Source organism: Euwallacea similis, chromosome 4, assembly GCF_039881205.1.
Source record: "Euwallacea similis isolate ESF13 chromosome 4, ESF131.1, whole genome shotgun sequence".
NCBI lineage: Eukaryota > Metazoa > Arthropoda > Insecta > Coleoptera > Curculionidae > Euwallacea > Euwallacea similis.
Genome location: NC_089612.1, coordinates 6,292,829 through 6,311,929, shown reverse-complemented (window position 1 = coordinate 6,311,929; position 19,101 = coordinate 6,292,829). Strand labels below are relative to the sequence as shown.

General features: G+C 37.1%; 7 protein-coding genes across 11 annotated transcripts in view; 3 read left to right on the top strand and 4 right to left on the bottom strand.

The window, feature by feature from the left end:
- Positions 1-99: 99 nt before the first annotated feature.
- Positions 100-6,537, top strand: Ide (Insulin degrading metalloproteinase). 2 transcript variants are annotated; one of them, XM_066389291.1, is made up of 18 exons: positions 100-323; positions 417-544; positions 598-874; positions 926-1,218; positions 1,272-1,474; positions 2,678-2,878; positions 3,607-3,744; positions 3,801-3,904; positions 3,957-4,059; positions 4,111-4,206; positions 4,253-4,507; positions 4,561-4,671; positions 4,730-4,850; positions 5,264-5,499; positions 5,552-5,677; positions 5,732-5,904; positions 5,960-6,131; positions 6,180-6,537. In XM_066389291.1, exons 1-18 carry the CDS (start codon positions 241-243, stop codon positions 6,408-6,410), a joined length of 3,051 nt encoding a protein of 1,016 aa, XP_066245388.1. In that variant the 5' UTR covers positions 100-240; the 3' UTR covers positions 6,411-6,537. The 2 variants fall into 2 exon arrangements, with proteins under 2 accessions (XP_066245388.1, XP_066245387.1); XM_066389290.1 differs by having other exon boundaries at positions 414-544.
- On the bottom strand, positions 1,468-2,357 carry LOC136408358 (probable histone-lysine N-methyltransferase set-23). Its single transcript, XM_066389295.1, has one exon. It carries the CDS (start codon positions 2,291-2,293, stop codon positions 1,493-1,495), a length of 801 nt encoding a protein of 266 aa, XP_066245392.1. The 5' UTR covers positions 2,294-2,357; the 3' UTR covers positions 1,468-1,492.
- Positions 6,538-8,542, bottom strand: LOC136408238 (uncharacterized). Its single transcript, XM_066389114.1, has 3 exons — positions 8,359-8,542; positions 6,854-7,219; positions 6,538-6,803 (listed from the first exon to the last, which is right to left on the bottom strand). The coding sequence occupies exons 1-3, from the start codon at positions 8,540-8,542 to the stop codon at positions 6,538-6,540; spliced, it is 816 nt and encodes a 271-aa protein (XP_066245211.1).
- A 148-nt stretch (positions 8,543-8,690) lies between these two features.
- LOC136408359 (tubulin-folding cofactor B-like) lies at positions 8,691-9,900 on the bottom strand. Its single transcript, XM_066389296.1, has 4 exons — positions 9,671-9,900; positions 9,301-9,571; positions 9,029-9,245; positions 8,691-8,966 (listed from the first exon to the last, which is right to left on the bottom strand). The coding sequence occupies exons 1-4, from the start codon at positions 9,788-9,790 to the stop codon at positions 8,849-8,851; spliced, it is 726 nt and encodes a 241-aa protein (XP_066245393.1). The 5' UTR covers positions 9,791-9,900; the 3' UTR covers positions 8,691-8,848.
- A 170-nt stretch (positions 9,901-10,070) lies between these two features.
- LOC136408355 (probable ATP-dependent RNA helicase DDX10) lies at positions 10,071-14,087 on the top strand. Its single transcript, XM_066389292.1, has 11 exons — positions 10,071-10,346; positions 11,135-11,742; positions 11,795-11,995; positions 12,046-12,246; positions 12,303-12,419; positions 12,475-12,834; positions 12,967-13,169; positions 13,224-13,406; positions 13,461-13,634; positions 13,687-13,807; positions 13,864-14,087. Exons 1-11 carry the CDS (start codon positions 10,185-10,187, stop codon positions 14,009-14,011), a joined length of 2,478 nt encoding a protein of 825 aa, XP_066245389.1. The 5' UTR covers positions 10,071-10,184; the 3' UTR covers positions 14,012-14,087.
- A 5-nt stretch (positions 14,088-14,092) lies between these two features.
- Positions 14,093-16,213, bottom strand: Coprox (oxygen-dependent coproporphyrinogen-III oxidase). Of its 2 annotated transcripts, none has more exons than XM_066389294.1 (6): positions 16,098-16,213; positions 15,274-15,547; positions 15,019-15,213; positions 14,662-14,968; positions 14,441-14,610; positions 14,093-14,382 (listed from the first exon to the last, which is right to left on the bottom strand). In XM_066389294.1, exons 1-6 carry the CDS (start codon positions 16,142-16,144, stop codon positions 14,245-14,247), a joined length of 1,131 nt encoding a protein of 376 aa, XP_066245391.1. In that variant the 5' UTR covers positions 16,145-16,213; the 3' UTR covers positions 14,093-14,244. The 2 variants fall into 2 exon arrangements, with proteins under 2 accessions (XP_066245391.1, XP_066245390.1); XM_066389293.1 differs by lacking the exon at positions 16,098-16,213 and adding an exon at positions 15,751-15,970.
- Positions 16,214-16,340: 127 nt separating this feature from the next.
- Tomosyn (syntaxin-binding protein tomosyn) overlaps positions 16,341-19,101 on the top strand; it is a 61,402-nt gene continuing 58,641 nt past the window's right edge. For 2 of the 3 annotated variants that reach the window (XM_066389288.1, XM_066389286.1), the window contains exon 1: positions 16,341-16,870. In XM_066389288.1, coding sequence (XP_066245385.1) covers positions 16,745-16,870 — 126 coding nt within the window. In that variant the 5' untranslated portion in view covers positions 16,341-16,744. Of the gene's footprint in view, positions 16,871-17,650; positions 18,110-19,101 lie in introns of those variants that run through there. The other variant, XM_066389287.1, reaches the window with a different exon arrangement.

The window sequence follows — 19,101 nt, the reverse complement described above, 5'->3', positions numbered from 1 at the left end:
AGTCAATAATAATTTCTTTTGTATAAACGGACTAATTAATATTGATGAATTAAATACAATCATGATGCTTGAATCGATAACTCAAATTTTCTTATAAATAAATGCTGAGAATTTGTAGAATCTCAGTCACCATCTACTCAAGAATAGGAAAAGAGGTTGAAGTTCATTTAAATTTATGTTAATCAAATTAACCGCACAAGTTAAATATTTATAAATAAATATTACATACACATTATCTGAATGCAGTTTTTACCTACAACTAGCTTACTCCTCAAATCTTGCAGCTACAGGAAACTGAAGTTGAAAACTGTGTGTTTCTATACGTAAGTAGGTACAAAAGCTAAGAAAATTGGGAATATACAGTACTTGTTAGTCACATAGTCCTGGAACTAAGCCACATCTAAACCTTTCAGCAGCATCTCCTTTCTTGGACAAACAAACCCAAAAATGGAGACCTCTTCCAAGTTTACTGCTCGGAGAGTTGACTCTATCATTAAGTCTCAGGAGGACAAACGCTTGTATAGGGGATTGGAACTTACAAATGGTAAATAAAAAATTGGTTCAACTTTGAAGGCATCTGCATCTCCTTTTCTGTAGGCATGAAAATCTTACTGATTAGTGATCCACACACTGATAAATCAGCAGCTGCTATGGATGTTAATGTAGGGTATCTTAGTGATCCTCGTGAAGTCAAAGGTTTAGCTCACTTTTGCGAACACATGCTATTTCTGGGCACTGAGAAGTATCCTAATGAAAATGACTACAACAAGTTCCTGCAGGAGAATGGAGGCACAAGCAATGCCACTACTTTCATGGATCACACTATGTATTATTTTGATATCATGCCTGATCATTTAAAAGGGGCTTTGGATAGGTAACGCCATCTAGCTAGGCTTGAGAGCAAGACTGATATCGACAATTTTAGATTTGCTCAATTTTTTATCTCTCCGTTGTTTACGGAAAGTGCCACTGATAGAGAAATAAATGCGGTCAATTCAGAAAATGATAAAAATATCTCCCTTGATATTTGGAGAATTAATCAGATGGATCACCACTTGTCTGATCCACAACATGTGTACAATACATTTGGAACTGGAAACACCTACACTTTAAAAACAGCTCTTAAAGAGAAACAAATAAATGTGCGGGATGAATTGCTGAAGTTTCATGACAAGTGGTATTCTTCTAACATTATGAGCTTGGCTATTTTGGGAAAAGGTGGGTATCTGACAAATTTAAAACTCTTTTATAATGGATTTTTTTTGTAATAGAAAGCTTGGATGAATTAGAAGCAACAGTAGTGGAGCTTTTTTCATCAATCAAAAACAAAAATGTAGATGTTGATCGTTGGGACAGTTCCCCCTTTAAAGATGATCAGTTGAGAACTCTGGTCTACATAACCCCAGTTAAAGATGTCAGAAATTTGAATATAGTGTTTCCTTGTGATGACTATACCCAGTATTACAAATCTGCAGTAAGTTACATATTTATTTTACACTATTTTAAAGTCACAAGGCAAAAATCCTGTACACTTGCCACTACCACATAAGCACTTTGTTTTGTTAAAATTTCCACTTTCACTTATCTCAGTACTGCCATAATTATATGATAATTCTTGCCCAATAGCAATATCTTTACTTGCAAATAATGCCAACACAGGAATATTGTCACTAACTCTGACATTAACCATAACACAGTTTGGCTCACAGCTGTGATTTACATATCTCCCTATGTTCCCATAAAATGTGGGGTCTATGAAAGTTCTCAGGTTCTTTTCTCCGAAATATTCATCTATGCAAAAAATGTAATTCATCCTCTTTAATTTAGCATTTATCTGAAACCTTGAGGAAGCCTCCTTGGCAGAAATGATCTCTCCTGCATATTCACACACAAAATTACCATTTTGGATAGGTTTTCCCGTAAACAGGCCAAACCCTTTATTTTCACTGCATTGCTTTACTTCTAACCTAGTTCTTGGGCCACATTGAACTAATTTGTTTCCACATAGCTGATTTGAGCAGTGACACTGCTCGTTGCATTCATAGGTAGGTCTGTTTTCATTTTTGTAGGTCAGTTTGTAGGTTTCCAAGTCTTTTATGTTTGAAAAAAGGTATGCACTTCCACTTGTTTTGGTGCAGTTACAGTCTTCGTTTTGGTAGCAAAGAGTTGCCCCATCACAGTCACAGAAGACGGGGCTAGAAACTATTGACTTCTCGACTTCCTTAGTTGGGATGGATCTAGGAAAATACATAATTTGGGGAATTAAATGGGAGTAGTTGTCTGTGCAATCCATTTTGTTGGGCTTTTCAAATTCAAATGAGCGATGGTCTTCAGGCGGATTTCCGATAATCTTGAAGCGGAATTAAGATATAGTTTTCTTATGAAAGTTAAAGATCGCCCGAACGTTTAGTTCTGGCTCGCAGTCATGTAGTGTAATGCATTATATATACAATGATGAGAAGACTCATGGCAGTCAGCTGATAACTTCTTAGTGACAGTCAGCTGATTTCCACGTGTAATTTACTAGAGATGGGCGGCAACGTTACAGTTCCAGTGACTTTAAACCTTAGGATAAAACGATTTGTACGATCATTTCACAATCTTAAATAACTGCCAAAACACTAAAAATTATTATTTGGAAGTAGCCCCAGTCACTACTATGTTAGCTTTTTTCTAGCCTCCAGGGTATATCAGCCATCTAATAGGCCATGAAGGCCCTGGGAGTATTCTTTCGGCCCTCAAAACCAGGGGTTGGTCCAATCATTTGGTCGCTGGCCAAAGAACCACTGTACGTGGGTTTAGCTTCTTTGGCATATCAGTGGATCTAACTGAGGAAGGCATCAAACACGTCAACGACATTGTTAAATTAATTTTTCAGGTGAGTATACGCGGTGTCCCAAATAAAATGAGTGCTTGTGTTTCGACGATCCTCGTACATATTTTTAATTTTAGAACATTTTCTCAACGGGCACAAAAATGCGCATCTTTCACCCAATTTGAATCACCTTGTATCTCTTACTGTTTCCATAATCCTCATGGAACTCACTTCATTTGGGACACCTCCTTGTAACGTCTGAACGCATAAAGGTATTCAACGTCTTGGAGATTTATTACCAGGCTATCCTTGAATTTTTCCATTGAGGGTTTGCACCTTGAGTCTCCTAAAGTAAATCATTTGCGCGCTTGTGTCACCATTGACTGGAAAGCTTAGAAGTCAGTGCTATTCGCCTAAAAAACATTGCTATGTTGTACCTCTGTTAAACACAGAGATAAATCGCAAATCAATCACTATTAAATTTGTATTCTATTAGATTCGGGTATGTCTGGTTGCCTACGCACCTAACTCTAAGAGAACATTACTCCTTTAGTAAAACGAATACTGAACTTCCAAAATGGAAATGAATGTTTTAAAATATACAAAGGTCCGATCGGGCGTCCTTGGCCGTCCAGGTCTGCCCGAAGAAGCCTTACTCTTCAGGTCCGACCAGGGGAACCCCCGGTCAGACTTGGGCGATCTTTCCTGTTTCTTTAAAAAAAAAAATTTGATTACTTCAAATATCTTTCTTGTTAATTACTTATGGAACAATTAATGGTTTTACATTGCAGTACTTAAACATGCTCAAAAAAGAGAAACCTCAGAAATGGATTCATGATGAAACGCGAGATATTGGAAACATTATTTACCGATTCAAAGACAAAGAATCTCCCAGAAGTTACATTTCTACCGTGGTAAACAGTCTGCAGGTGGGTTAAGTTAATTGAGAGGAAATCACGTTCTATCTTAATATCCAAAATTCCAGAATTACCCTTTAGAGGACGTACTGTCTGCCCATTACATGCTCACGGATTGGAAGCCCGAATTAATCGAGCAGGTTTGGAATGATCTGGTACCAGAGAAAGTTCGGTTAGTTTGAGTTTTATTATTATACCAGTAGCAGAACAAAATCAATTTTTAGATTGGCAGTAGTGGCTAAAACCTACGAAGACATATGCATTGATACCGAACCTTGGTATGGAACAAAGTATAAAGAGGAAAGAATTCCGGAAGATACGCTTAAGGTTTGACTCTGCCTTCTTCTCTCGTTATTATGAATGAACCAGGAATTTTAGGAGTGGAAAGAGAGCGGCTTCTGCGACGAATTGAGGCTCCCGACAAAAAATGAATTTATTCCCACCGACTTCAATATATATGCCCTGGACGATTCGGTTAGTTAATACGTGGAAAAAATTTGTTTTCAGTAGTTCCTTTTAGGCAACTGAACATCCAGTGATCATCCAAGACACGCCTCTGACTCGCGTATGGTTCAAACAGGACGACAAGTTTTTGCTACCCAAAGTGAACGTGATGTTTGATTTCGTCAGCCCCATGGCATATTTAGACCCGTTGAACTGCAACTTAACGCACATGTTTGTTCAGTTGTTCAGGGACGAATTGAACGAGTATGCGTATGCTGCAGAGCTGGCAGGACTCAAGTGGGAACTCATTAACACAAAATACGGACTTATTGTAAGTGTACGGAAGTGAGTGTCCAGAAATGAGATTTGCGTTTTCTTTTTAAGTTAGGTATTGGTGGTTATAACCATAAGCAGCCCATTCTTTTGAAGAAGATCATGGAAAAGTTAACAAACTTCAAAGTTGATTCCAAGAGGTTCAACATATGGAAAGAGAATGTATGTATTGCAAGTAAATAAACATTTTGAGGGTTTAAACAGCGTCATTTGACTATAGTACATAAGAAATTTGAAGAACTTCTCTGCCGAGCAGCCATATCAACACGCAGTTTACTATTTGACCGTCTTGTTGACTGAACATTCTTGGAGCAAGGAAGAGCTTTTGGCCTCTGCAGATCGTAAGTATGGGAAATACGGCTAGAAAACTTGTTGGTTGTAGTAGAATAAATAGTGTTAAATCGGGCGATTGCAATGGCCACTTAATTAGTCCTCTTCGACCAATCTATTTGCTAGGAAACCTATCGTGTAACCACTGTCTAACAGGAAGAAAATAGTGCGGTGGAGCTCCATCTCGTTGAAAATGGAGAAGATCTTCTCGTAAAATGCTATTACCAATCTTTAGCTCGTAAAATAAAATTTACAATAATATATAATTTAACAAAAAACTCAAGAATTCCATCGTCTTATCGCATGTCGAAATATCAAGGGTGGTTCATTTTCAAATAGACACGAGGTATATCTGTGCACACAGTGCCATGGTGTGGCCGAACATTATTCACATTGACGAGAGTTTCAACTTCTCTTTTTTCAGAAATCACTCGAGATCGATTAGAAGCCTTCATACCTCAAATGCTATCGAAAATGCATATTGAATGCCTCGTGCACGGCAACGCAAACAAGGATAAAGCCTTGCAGATGGTACAAATCGTTGAGGATGCCTTGACCTCCTCCATGAATATGTCTCCATTACTGCCTAGGCAGTTGCTATTAAACCGGGAGTTGAAGCTCGAAGATAACTGTTATTATGTCTACGAGAAGGAGAATAAGGTGATTTAACTATGCCTTGAATACATTCATTTGAGACTCTGAAGTTTTGCAGGTGCATAAATGTTCCTGCATCGAAATTTACTATCAGTGCGGATTGCAGTCACGCGAGAATAACGTTAAATTAGAACTGTTTTGTCAGTTAATACAAGAGCCCTGTTTCAACGTTTTACGAACTAAAGTAATGTAAACCTTCCTCTTTTGACCATTAATTTATTAACGCCATACTTTCAAGGAACAACTGGGTTATATAGTTTTCAGCGGGGTTAGAAAATCGAATGGAGTACAGGGTCTTAGGATAATAGTGCAATCGGACCGTCATCCTACATTTTTGAATGAGAGGATCGAAGAGTTTTTGAGCAGCATGAAGGAGTATCTTGACGATATGAGCGATGAGGAATTTTTGAGGTTTAAGGTAGTTAAATTTAATGGCTCCAATAAATAATTTTTTCATTGGATTCAGGCATAGAGAAGCCTTGGTGGCACAGAGATTAGAAAAGCCGAAGCAGCTTTCTGCATTGACCAATCAGTTTTGGGGCGAAATCACTGCCCAGCAATACCATTTTGAGAGAGCCGAGTCTGAGGTGGCCTTCCTTAAGACTTTAAGCAAAGGCGATGTTATCGAATTTTATAACGTAAGTTAAGTGCTCTTTAAGTACAGATGATTCAATTGGCTTTTAAAGGAACTGCTGAAAAACGACGCAAAACAGCGCAAAAAGCTCTCGGTCCATGTTATTTCAAGCGCCGAAGGCGGTGTCGGATTAGAAAAAGAATCTGACGAGTCCGATAAAAACACAACCGGACTTCCTAACGTTCTCAACGATATTACTGCATTTAAAAGCTCGCATGAAATGTACCCGCTGGTGCAGCCGTATATTAACATTACCAGGAAGGGAAATAAATGCAAATTATGATTTTTGTAAAATCTGTATATTAGCAGATAAACGTATTCTAGGATTGCTTTCCAAATAAAACTCCATGAATTTCAAATAAAACATTGCTTATGTATAATGTAAGAGAATTGCCCAGAACTGCATTAACTCAGGAATTTAAATATATTTTAACCTTAAGAATTAAACTGTTGTTAAACAGGAAGTTGTCATCTAACATCTCGGGCAAAATCTTAAATACCTTTTCCTCTTTCTTGATTCCATACAATACGCCGGAGGAAATAACACTTCCTTCGTGTTTTTGGCCCAAAATACATAGTTTATGTTTCTTCAAAAAGGAATTGCTGTCTGGTTGAAGTAATATTCCCACACATTCGTTTAAGTAGTTTGGGTATAAGTGGAGTTTCAATGTGTGACCTAGGAAGTGATATTGATGTTGCTATAAAGGATTTTTTCACGGAACTTACCTAAAACAACAAATTTAGAGCTTGAAGTGTAACTGCCCCTCTTTGTTAAAAGCTTGGCTACGTTAGTTATTCGCCAGTAATAAAAATATAAAGCCCCCTCACTGCTTTCCACCACAGTGTCGTTAAACGTGGCAATTTCTTCTTTTACTGTTTGCTCTGTTTGATCAATTTTTCCTTCACTCTGTACCTTTGAATCTACATAATCATAGTCTTCGTCATACGAAGTAGTTTTATTGTTTGCTGATAGAGTACGATCGAAACTTATCGATTGCTCTGACGGAGTTCTATTGAAATTGCCGCTCAAAATAATCTCCTTAATTAGTTGTATTTCCTTATATAGAAGTTCGAATTTAACATTCAAGTCGTCTAGATAAAGAAACGTTTATTGTCGTCATCAAAATCTATTGCGTTGTCCACAAAGTCATTGCGTATTTTACAATGTAAATGAAAGACAATTTTTTTCACTAAAAACGATAAGTTTTTGTTCAATGACATTTTTCTATCTTTGGGGTAATTTCATGATACCACGCTCATAAAAATGAGATTCTTTTCCGAAAAAACTGCCCCAGGTACGTTCTTACATCGTCATCAGTGGCGAAGGTTTTTTCGTTGAGAGTGTTTTGCAGCGATCGAAATACATGGTAATCCCATGGTGCTAGGTCTGGCAAATAGGATGGACCACAACACTTTTGCGAGTTAATAATTCTGGGCGCTTTTTTTTATTTACTTAATTTTTCCAGTTGACGACATCTTTGTAATCCCACCAGGCGGATAGCGCAACTTTTATTCGGTGAATATCCGGTTTTAAAGTGTTTTGACTCATTATGCTTGGGCCAAGGTCTTTTACGTATAACATTGTTGTAAACGATCCATTTTTTTATCACCTTTTATCATACGTTTTAAAAACGGACCATTTTTTTTCTTGTTTAGAGAGGGCCTTGAGTTCATGTGGTACCCATATCTCGAGTTTAATAGCGTATCCATTTGTTGAAAACGGCGAACTTCTCATACACATCACATAACTTTTTATGATTGTATTGCGTTTTTCCTTGCGGAAGTAATATAACAAAATATGTGGAAAATGTTCATTATTGTGTTCCATTTTTGAATTTGTGGTAAATAGACAACTTTAGTAATAATTTAAGGCAGTGAAGCTCACTCAATGGCAAAATATGCTCTGACTTTATAGATAACTCAATATTTAAACATATGAGTCAATTGATACTGCGATTTGGGGCTACTTTGATCAGGGGGCTCTTAAAACAATGCTAAATTGTCCTATTTTTATCCAGCTTTTAATACACTTCATAGCGGCTCGTCACAACGACGATACCAATTTACTCCACGATAATCTTCTATTTTTATTCTTATTTAAGCCTACCGCGGACCGACCAAATTGGCCCCCAATGCTCAGGTTTGATGACCTTTTCAGAGAATAATACTTGATGCGCATTTGATCAAAGTTGCATGATACTATCAAAGTAACCTCAGATCGTGGTACTTACAAGAAGAACAAACCCCTTTCAACTGACGTGTCACAGTGCTTTTAGCCGAGGCCTCGATTTCTTTAGTAAAAATTCTGCAGGCGGCATGCTGAATCTCTTGGGGTCCGTCAATCCTACCTGTAGGACTGCAGAAAACATTTTTTAACAGCAAAAATTGAATTGCCAGACTATACACCAGCAACATTTTTAACCACTATAAGTAGAGTTTCTTAAGTCCCGATTTCTTGCATCACATCAGGTCATAAAAACGGAAATAGATGCTTTTAAATCTTGTACCAAATTCCTGAGTATTTCAGAGCAGAAGGGGGAAAAATTAAAAATTATTGGAGGCGTACGTGTGAATTTCTTTTAATCTTTAAGTATAAAACTGCTTAGTACAAATTAATGAGATATCACAAATCAACTCTTTATAAAGCTTTTAATAAATGAGTAACACATAAAGGAATGAATAAAAGAAAAGTTGTTCATAGTACTTTTGAAGTTAAACCACTTACAACTCCTCATTTAAATCATAATCTTCCTCTGGGAAATCCCCGATTTCTACACAAGGGGGCTTCACTAGAGCTCCATACTTGTCTGGACAATCGAAATACCTTTTTCCTTTTACCCTAAAAGATGCGTTTTGTCAGTATCATAATCAGGCAACAAGTCAATTTAAGAAATAGCTTACATTCCATCATGTTTACCCACTGGCTCATCATACTTCACCCCCACCCAGGACCCTTGCAGTCCCTCAACTGCACCAGTATACATGATAGTTCCCAACCGAGTGGGGGCATTTGTCACTACCACTTTACACCTCGATCCAATTTTCATATTTTCTATTAATTTCCTTTCCTCCTCCTCCTGTTGTTCTTTGCTTCTAATGTACTCCTCATTGTATTTACCTTCAACCCAACTTCAACATCATCAGGACAATTAAATAGTGCATCTCAGCCTCACCCATCTTATTCTTCATCAAGAAATCTTTAACTGTATTTCCTCGCTTTGAGTAGTCTTCCTTGGATAACTCGAATTTGGGGACATTTTCAGAATCAAATTCAGTTGGCAAATGAAAATCATCTATCACATGCAGTCTCATTCCATCATCCAAGGGATAAAATCCGACCAGTTGATTGTTATCACTGAGAGTGGTTATGAACTTGTTGTCTTTATTGTAGGTTTCGATTTTCATGGTTTGGCAGTTACCCCCTGTTATTAACTCTAGTTTTGCCTAATGAAATGATGGTAAATTAGGTGGGTGCTTCTGGGAGTTCTGAAGGAGAGAGACATGGGAGGTCAGAGCAGGAGAGGATTGTTACATATGGGGTACCTTAAGGTCTGAAACAGTAATATCCTTCGGGAATCTCTTTTCTCCGAAACAAATATCATTCTTGGAGGTCGATATTTGGAGGTTAACAAAATCTGAAGTAACAACTTTGATATCACCCATTTTTGAGTTTTAAATGTTGCTAATAATTGATCAATTAACTCGGGAAATTTTGGTTTTGATGTGATTTCACTAACGGGCCATAAACAGATGATGACTCAAAAAATGCGTACAGTGTTGCCCTACTAACATGATCACGTGTTTCTAACAACAATGTGCCTGTCTTACCCATAACCAAATTTTTGTCAAATTCAGTTGAAGTGGCAACATTGATGACGTTTGCTTATATAAGTGAAACCGCATGCTTGCCTTCCTTTTTCAGTCTAAGATCGCACGATGGGTCGGACGTGTTGCTTGTCTCCATGTTTTGTAAATTAAAGCAATAAATTCTTTAATTGTTTTAAATGTATCAATTTAAAAATATATGAATACTTAATTCCAAAGAATTTATTATAAAATGTCGTACAAGGGAAGAATCTCTCAGAATCAGAGCTGGAATTCTGGGAAAGATAAGCCTTGGAAGAAGACCAAGTCCAATGTTAAGGTCTTTACCAAGAAAAAGAAAACTGGACAATCTGAGGATGAAATTATTCAAAGTTTAGTGGCCCAGTACGAATCCGTAAGTTTGGTGATTTGTTTAGATACCTAAATCTTTACCATTGAGGCACCACTCAATTATTATGTTTTCCCTTACTGTTTGATCCAGGTAAGAAGATAGATTTTTAGTTGTGATTTGAGATTTTGCTCTGCTCGGGGGACTTAACAGTCTGTCAATTGAAAGGATGGAGGCCTGTTCTTAGGGAAATAAAATTACGTGTGGCTCTAACTGCTCATTGAGTGTTAATAGTATTCCAATTACGTTGTGATGACTATTTTACCTTCAGTTTCAGTATAGATCCACATGACAATCTGAGTAAAATTGCAGCAAAAAGTATCACATGCAAGCAAATAAAATATCCTTTTTTTTCCATATCAAGAACATGTGGATTTGTGTAAGAATCGAAAGGAGCATTGTGTATGTGGAAGTTCTTTAGGTACAGAATGTGATACATGAATTATTATTGAAATTCCCCTATGTAGAATCCAAAAATAATGGATACTACAGAATGTTCCATTTAAAATATGAGAATTTGTAGTTGTTGCATGCCTATGTAACAAGTTGTTCCTTTTTAATAATGGTTCATTAGTCAAGCACTGTAAAATTTGACTCTATTGTGTCCATTAAGGGACTAAAAAATGTCTTCTGATATTAAATTCTTAATTAATTAACTGTTGTATGTAGGTTCTAATGATAATTTCAAAAGAAGTTAACATTAATGAGGTGGTGCCTGGAAAGTAAAATGTTTGGTAATCCATATGATTATATAGATTATCTTGCAAATTTTCTGTAATAACAATAAATTTCAGGTGGATGTGAGCACGGTAACAACATTCTCTGCCCTTCCCCTCAGCCTCAAAACTATGAAAGCACTAAAAGAGTCAAAATTCACGACTTTAACAGAAATCCAAAAAGCCAGCATTCCCTTAGCTTTGCAAGGCAAAGATATATTGGGGGCTTCCCAAACTGGGTCTGGCAAGACCTTGGCATTTTTAGTTCCCATGCTAGAAACACTGTACCGGGAAAAATGGACTCATCTGGATGGAGTAGGAGGTCTAGTCATTACTCCAACACGAGAGTTGGCCTATCAAATATTTGAGACTTTAAGGAAAATTGGGAAATACCATGATTTCTCTGCAGGCTTAATTATTGGAGGAAAAGATTTGAAATTTGAGAAAAAACGCATGGATCAGTGTAATATAATAATATGCACCCCTGGCCGATTGTTGCAACATATGGATGAAAACCCTTTATTTGATTGTGCAAACTTAAAAGTTTTGGTGTTAGATGAGGCAGATCGATGTTTGGACATGGGTTTTAAGGCCTCAATGAATGCAATTATTGGTAATTTGCCTTTAAGCAGGCAGACAATGTTGTTTTCTGCTACCCAGACCAAGTCAGTGCAAGATTTAGCTAGGTAATATATTCTAGTTGAATGATTGGGGTGTTATGTTTTTGTTAATATTTAGGTTGAGCTTAAAAGATCCATCTTATGTGACCGTAAATGAAATGACAACTCCCAAAGAACTGCAACAAAGTTATGTCATTTGTGCTCTAAAAGATAAATTATCAATTATATGGAGTTTTGTTAGAAGTCATGTGAAGCAAAAGATCATAATCTTCCTTTCCACGTGCAAGGAAGTCAAATATTTTTATGACATATTTTGCAAGTAAGCTGAAAGTCTTTAGTAAAGATTGAACTTACATTAAAGCTATTTAGGCTCAGACCAGGCTTAACTGTTTTGCCCCTTTATGGGACTTTGCATCAGCTAAGACGAATGAAGATATATGATGAGTTCTGCAGGAAACAATCGGCGGTGCTTTTCGCCACAGATTTAGCATCTAGGGGTTTAGATTTTCCTGAAGTGCATTGGGTAATACAGGGTGACTGTCCTGAGGACGTCGAAACATACATTCATAGGTAATCACTGATCTTTAGATATTTTTGTGTCATACATTATAAGTAATTTTATATAGAGTGGGAAGAACTGCCCGGTACTACAAAGGTGGCGAAAGCCTGCTCTTGCTAATGCCTAGTGAGAAGAAAATGGTTAGTCTTATTGAGGAGAAGAATATTCCAATTAAGAAAACTGAGTAATTATTTGTTACTGATTAATGAAATTATTATTTTCTTGATGGTAAATTTCAGGATTGATATTGCTAATCTGCAAAACCCAATAAGGAAAATTGAAGCATTTCTTGCAAAAGACACAGATTTAAAAGAGACCGCTCAGAGGGCTGTTAGCAACTATGCCAAGGCGGTGTTCTTCATGAAAAATAAGAACGTTTTTAACGTCCACGAACTGGATTTTGATTCATATTCGGCGAGTTTGGGTTTAGCAGTTCCACCCACGATACGGTTTTTGGGTCAACTATCAAAGGCACACGGGAACTTGAGAGCTTTAGATGCAGTACACAATGACGAGGTTCAAATTAAAAAGAAGGGCTTTGATAACAGCGTTGAGCAAGAGAATAGCAGTGAAGAAATAGAAGCAAATGTGAAAATTGAGTAAGTATGAGTATGAAATAAATTAAATTAGTGTTTAGGTAATTTTTCCTAGAAAGTTTTTTACGTAGTCGTCAGATCCTTATTTTTCAAGATAGACCTTTCGATACGGAATAACAAAACTTGATGTTCTAGGAATTCTTCAAAGCTTGAATCTTTCATCGTCAGTCAAAAACCCGATGGTAATCATCACACTGGTCTGAAATTATTACATCAAAAGAAAACCCATGCTCGCACCTTTGAAGTCTCCGACAGCGATGGCGAAGACGTATTACAAATTAAGCGAAAAGACCATGATATTGAAGTTCCCTTCAATATTGAAATGCCAGTTCTTAGTGGTATTTTTTTCGGCATATAATTTTAAAGTATTCCGTTTTGATGCAATTTTGTAGGTCATGGCAAAAAGAAGAAACCAACAACTAAAATCGCATTGGCGAAAAAGCTGTTGAAGAAGAAAATAGTGCTAAATAAGAAAACCTATTTCGATGAAGATGGTAACCCCATAGACGTGGGAACTAAAGAGAAAAAATCTGAGTTAGCCAAAGAATACGAAAAGGAAGATGCAAGTGGCATAGGTAATTTTGAGGATTTGAAGCTTAATGCAAAATTCATAATCTTTTCAATTTTAGACATAGAAAAGGCCAAACTGGTATTGCGAGAAGAAGATAAATTCGATAAACAAATGTTTAAAGCAAAGGTAAAAGCGAAACATAAGGAAGAGAAAAGGAAATTAAAAGAGTTGAAGAAGCAGCAACAAGATGAGGATGAAGTGGATGAATTTGGGGAAAGTGATCAGGATGAGGGTAAATATTTTTTTGTTTTATTTTCTGGTGTTTACAACATTTCTGAGCTTAGGTCCCGATTTGGATTGGCTACCTGATCCCGATAAAATTTATCGCAAAGTAGATGAGGCGCATAAAATGATTGCCTCAGAAGAAAGGGAAGAGCCAGCAGATAGTAGCAAACAACATAAAAAGTAAGTTAAAAATGACTGCTTAAGAAACACAAAAACAAGGATATTTTCTTAAACAGGAAAAAGAGAAAACAACATTCAGTTGATCCTGAAGAGATCCCCAAGAAGAAAAAGAAAAAATTGAAGATAACAGGGCAAATAAGTGATCAACTAGATGTAAATGAAACGGAAGAACTTGCCTTAATGTTGTTAAAAGGAAAACGATAGTATGTAGAGGTTTTTTCCACTGTATATTTTAGGCAAATTTAAAAAAACAATAACAAATAATCAATCACATGGATTACCTCAATTAATCTTGTCCCCAAGTACCCGCAATTACAACCCCCTAGACCATATCACAACATGAATATTTTCAATAAGTCTATAGTTTCTGGTTTTTGTCTAACTCTACTAAATAGAATTGACTCCTAAATTAATTAGAAAAAATACTTTTGAAGCAATTATTGTGGAATATTGGCAATCACAGCATTTTCCGACTCTTTCTCCTCAGTCTCGACCCACTCTTTTGGGTTCCTCAAAACTTCCAAAAGCGCTTCTTCTGGCGAGTCTTTAGGTGGTTGGTGCATGTATTCCCACTTCTATATAAAATCGATACCATTGTGGTTTTTGATTTAAATAGAGATGAATAAAACTCACTGCATATAGAGGAAGCGACATAAGAATACTCTCGTACCGGGCACCTGGTGTGTACAAACCAAACTTTGTCCCTCTATCATATATAAGATTAAATTCGACGTATCTACCACGTCTTAACAACTGCCACTCCCTTTCTACTTTAGTGTAACTGGCCTGTTTATGTCTTTTAACTAAAAAGAGAAACAATACTACAATGTAATACACTTTACATACAGAACTACCTAAAGGAATGTACGACGGTATAACGGACTTGGCACAGTCGCTCACAAACTGGAAACACTCGTCTATACTCGGAGTATCTAGATCATCGAAAAATATTCCCCCAACACCCCGTCGTTCTCCTCTATGTACAATGTGAAAATAATCATCGCACCATTTTTTAAATTTTGGATAATATAATTTATTGTGCTTGTCGCAAGCCTCTTTTAAAGTTGTATGGAAGTGAATGCAGTCAGCAGTGTTTAGGTAATATGGAGTTAGGTCTGTGCCACCCCCAAACCACCATTGAGTTTCATTTGTGTCTTGAACCTGAGGAAATTTGCTATAAAAGTTTCTGGGGTGGTAACTTTTTAAAATACCTCAAAATATCTATAGTTGAAGTGTATTGTAGGTACCATGGGGTTCACAGGGTGTATCACAGCACTCACACCTGCAGCAAAAAATGGTAATTTGCCTTGGCCTAGTTTCTTGCCTCTGGAGCGCATTTGAGCTGCTGCATTAGGGGGCAATTCTCCTTGAACTACTGAAATATTTACACCTGCTTTTTCAAATACCTGGAATATGTTGAACCATGAACTTTTTTATGTTATGTCTGGATTAAATGACCTAAGTACCTTTCCATTTTGCAATACACATGTAACTCCCCCACCTCCTTCCTGCCTTTCCCATCTATCCACCTTAAATTTAACAACATCCTCATTTTCCAAAGCTTTACACACCTCGCTTTGTATCCTCATGATCATCAGCTCCATTTTGGTTTTCATATCTTCTGGATTTTGAGCTATATGATCCAGAGGAGTTACAGGGAGGGCCATGAAACTTTTTGTGTCAATGGGGTTTTTGGTGGAGAACAGTGTAAGGCCTGCGGTGAATGCTGTTCCATATTTGCTGTAGTGACATCATAGAAAGTGGATTGGTTCATTAGTTATGAAATCTTATAATATGCAACTCATTGAAGTACTTGAGACAAAAAGTGTGATTTAACAAAAATGATTCAACTCCGTTAAAGACGAACTAAAGGAAGTTGATTGTAGTTATGAAAGATATTTGGAAACTTTAGTTTTTGGAGTAAAATCTCAAATTTCGCTTACCAAAACTTTGTAAATTGACGTTTTTCCCGACAGTAAATAAGTGCGATTCCACGTAAGGCAGTGTTTAATACCATTTTACAGTATATGTAAATTATTTCTAGGAGCACCAGTAAAACTTCTAGCGTAAGAAAAATGTTCTAATCTTTTATTTTAATCCAATATCAATAATGAATTACATAAATAATTATCAAAATCTAATCAAATCTCCTCTTAGTGACATCTGCAAAAAATATCAGCTGATCGGAAATGTCATATTATTGTAAGTCAAGTAGTTTGTCCATCTTCTATCTTCTTCTGTTGCCTTCCTAGAGGACACAATATAAAGAGAGAAGACTATAATCACTCACGTGTAGATTTGAATGCGACAAAAGCAACATGTGTGATTGTGTTCCATGTTGGTTTTAAAAGTATGTAATCCATATTGATTTGTGGTGACTCTTTCAGCGGGACTAGTTCGTGTGAAAATTGCATTCACAATTTTCCCAGAGACTGAAGTTTTCTTAGTTATAAATTGTTAATTATTAGAAAATCAGTTTCAGGTGATAGAACGCGTTTTTGTTTTTGCGCCAGGCAAATATCTGCGTTCTCGGTGACGGGCTTTAGCGCAGAATATTAGTGTATGAGTCTAGCAAAGACATACGGTCGTAGGAAACCTGTATTATACCTTAGCCCACCTAAACGAGAGGGATTTACGCACAGCATGTCGTAAAGGCATTCTTTGGCGTATTCTGCTGAATCCCGGATTTTCCAGTTTTCCGGAGGAATACTGTATATCGGAAAATTGACCCGGACAGTACAAGACGTGTTCCAACTGGTTTTCGTCTATAAAAGGGATAAGGGAAAATCTCCCATTTTTAAAATATAAATTCTCGCGAGTTTTCGGGCTGGAATTCCGCGTTATAGGGAATTTTTTGCTTGTTGTGGTCCAAGAATGCCTTGCAGGCGAATGTGATTGTATCTACCGTAGTTATTTATCCCTTGAAAGCGTATCGCTATGAGGAAAATAACTTTTAAAGGGATTTTTTTGGACAATTTTCGCAATTCTGTGGCGCAGGCACCATCCAGACCGGACCAAGACATACAGGAAACTCTACGGCAGGAGCACTTTCAAGTTAAAAGGGTAAGTTGCTTTGTTGCAGACACTTTGCATTCGAATTTAGTAGAAACAGAATCTGGTTTGCAATTGAGAACATTTTAGTTTTATATCCTTTGATGGTCATCAATCTGAAGTGTTTTGCCAAGCATATAGTACCAAAGACTGGAAGGGACAACTGTAATCTCTTAAACATTTTTAAATAAAGTAACATAGAGTTCGTATAGTCATTGCCTACATGACCATCTTTGATGACTCACCGCTATAAGTACATTTATTTCCAATATTGTTGCCTTAAATGTCATTAATGTCAAAGAGCTGTTTTGACAGCTACCGTTATGAATATATACTTGGCGGGTCGGCTTGAGAAAATGGCGGGCGCATTTTGAAAATTAGAAGTGTCGATGAAGAAATTTCAAGTTTATTCCGTTTTTAAGTCGGTTTTTCGCGTTTCAATTGGGCAGTTGTCAAATATCGGGCCCCCCTCTATCGAAAAATCATAAACTTAACGCGGCATCGAATCGCAGACGCGCGGGGCAGGACGTCCTTTTAAAATGGAGGTTCTTTGGGGCCCCACAGTTGTGAACGTAAGTATACCCTTTAACCATCTCAACGCTGGCAAAATATATGTAAGTTATATTTCATTACATTTATTATATTATATACTATTTTCTTATGCCCTAAGCACGTATAAGCTTTAAAAGGGCGTCTAAAACTGCGGCAATGTTAGGTAATATCAGATGCCAAGCTTTAAGTTTTACCTCCTCCTCGTCCTCCACTCACCCCTTTGTATGCAAGCATTTTAAATTAACAAACTTAAATATTTATGCGAATTAAATACTGGGTGTGTGAGGTCATGGTTATTTGGTGTTATACCAGCTCGCCAATAAACCTCCGGCGATACCAAACCTCGCATTTAACCGTGAATCATGTGTCGTCACTTAGATAACATTTATTATTATTTGTATTTTAATCAGTTTTACGGTAAATGTCTCGGTAAATGTAGTCATTCTTAATGGCTAGTGCTACTGTGCTATTTTTATCGTTCTTTTGGCCGCATTGGGCGTTTTAAAAACAATTTCTTCTGAATTAATAAATTGTGGAATAACGTGAGTGTTCGATGGATAGAGTGACATCAACGCAGTGTGACGATCATTGCTAATAAGTGGAAGAATTGTGTTGAAAATGGGGAATATCTTCTGCGTGAAAAAGGTCCAAGAATCTCCCATTAAAATTCCATTCGAGAATAAGCTGTTTTGTCAGAAGGTAAGGCATGTTATGTAGAATCTGATCAATAATAAGCTATTGTGTAAGTAATCTGATGGAGAGTGCAAAAGCCCGGTCTGAATAATTCCATCTTCGGTCCTATGTATGCCACGACAATTAGAGGGAAGAGCAGCTTTTTTACTTCCATTCTGGGCAAATTCAGCGCTAGGTCAGCAATAGGAAACTCTCCATTAGCATATAATTAAACGGACGACGTCGCCGAGGCGTCGCGTGAACCCCATCGGCACGCCATGGTGCCGGCTAGCTGACTGCTAATAGCCACCTTCTCCTCCCTCATCCTGGAAAAAAGAGAGTTTACGCTGTTTTTCCTTTAATAAAATTTGTTTGCAATTACATAAGGCTAAAATTAAGGTTGAAGTTAAAATTTTGCTGTTAATGAGCTCTTTTCGCCATTTGTCAAGAAACAACTTGAGCTTTCTTGATGCCTGAAAGGAATAAATTTTTATGCATAATTGAGTTTTTTGCAGCCGCAACAATGACCAATACCTACATTAAAGTGCTCTTTAGGCAATTTAGACGTCTTGTTTTGTGTACCTGTAATGTTGCTCGGTGGGAAGAAACGAAGGTCATTACTGCATGTGATAAATTGCTAGACATCAATCGATTTAATCCTAAGCCAAATCGTAATTGCAGCCAGGTCGATTTGTGTCTTATTTCAGCGCTCTAGGGATAATTAATTGAGGTGCACTTAATGGAGTTTCTCGTTACGAATAAGGTTTCGCGCATAGGGATTTCACCAAGTGTGAGGTTCAAGTTGAGAAAAATCAATTGACTTGCCCAAACCACAAATAAATGTTTCCCTTATCTTTGTCATAAACCCGGACTTTTCGATTCGGCAGTTCGATTTTATACAAGAAATTTGAGGCAATGTCATCGAGTAATAACAGGCATTTTCGCTCAAAATTGGCTAGTACGAAAAATGAAAACTTGTCCCGATGTTTTCCCGATAGTCTCTCAGTGGGGTTCGATAC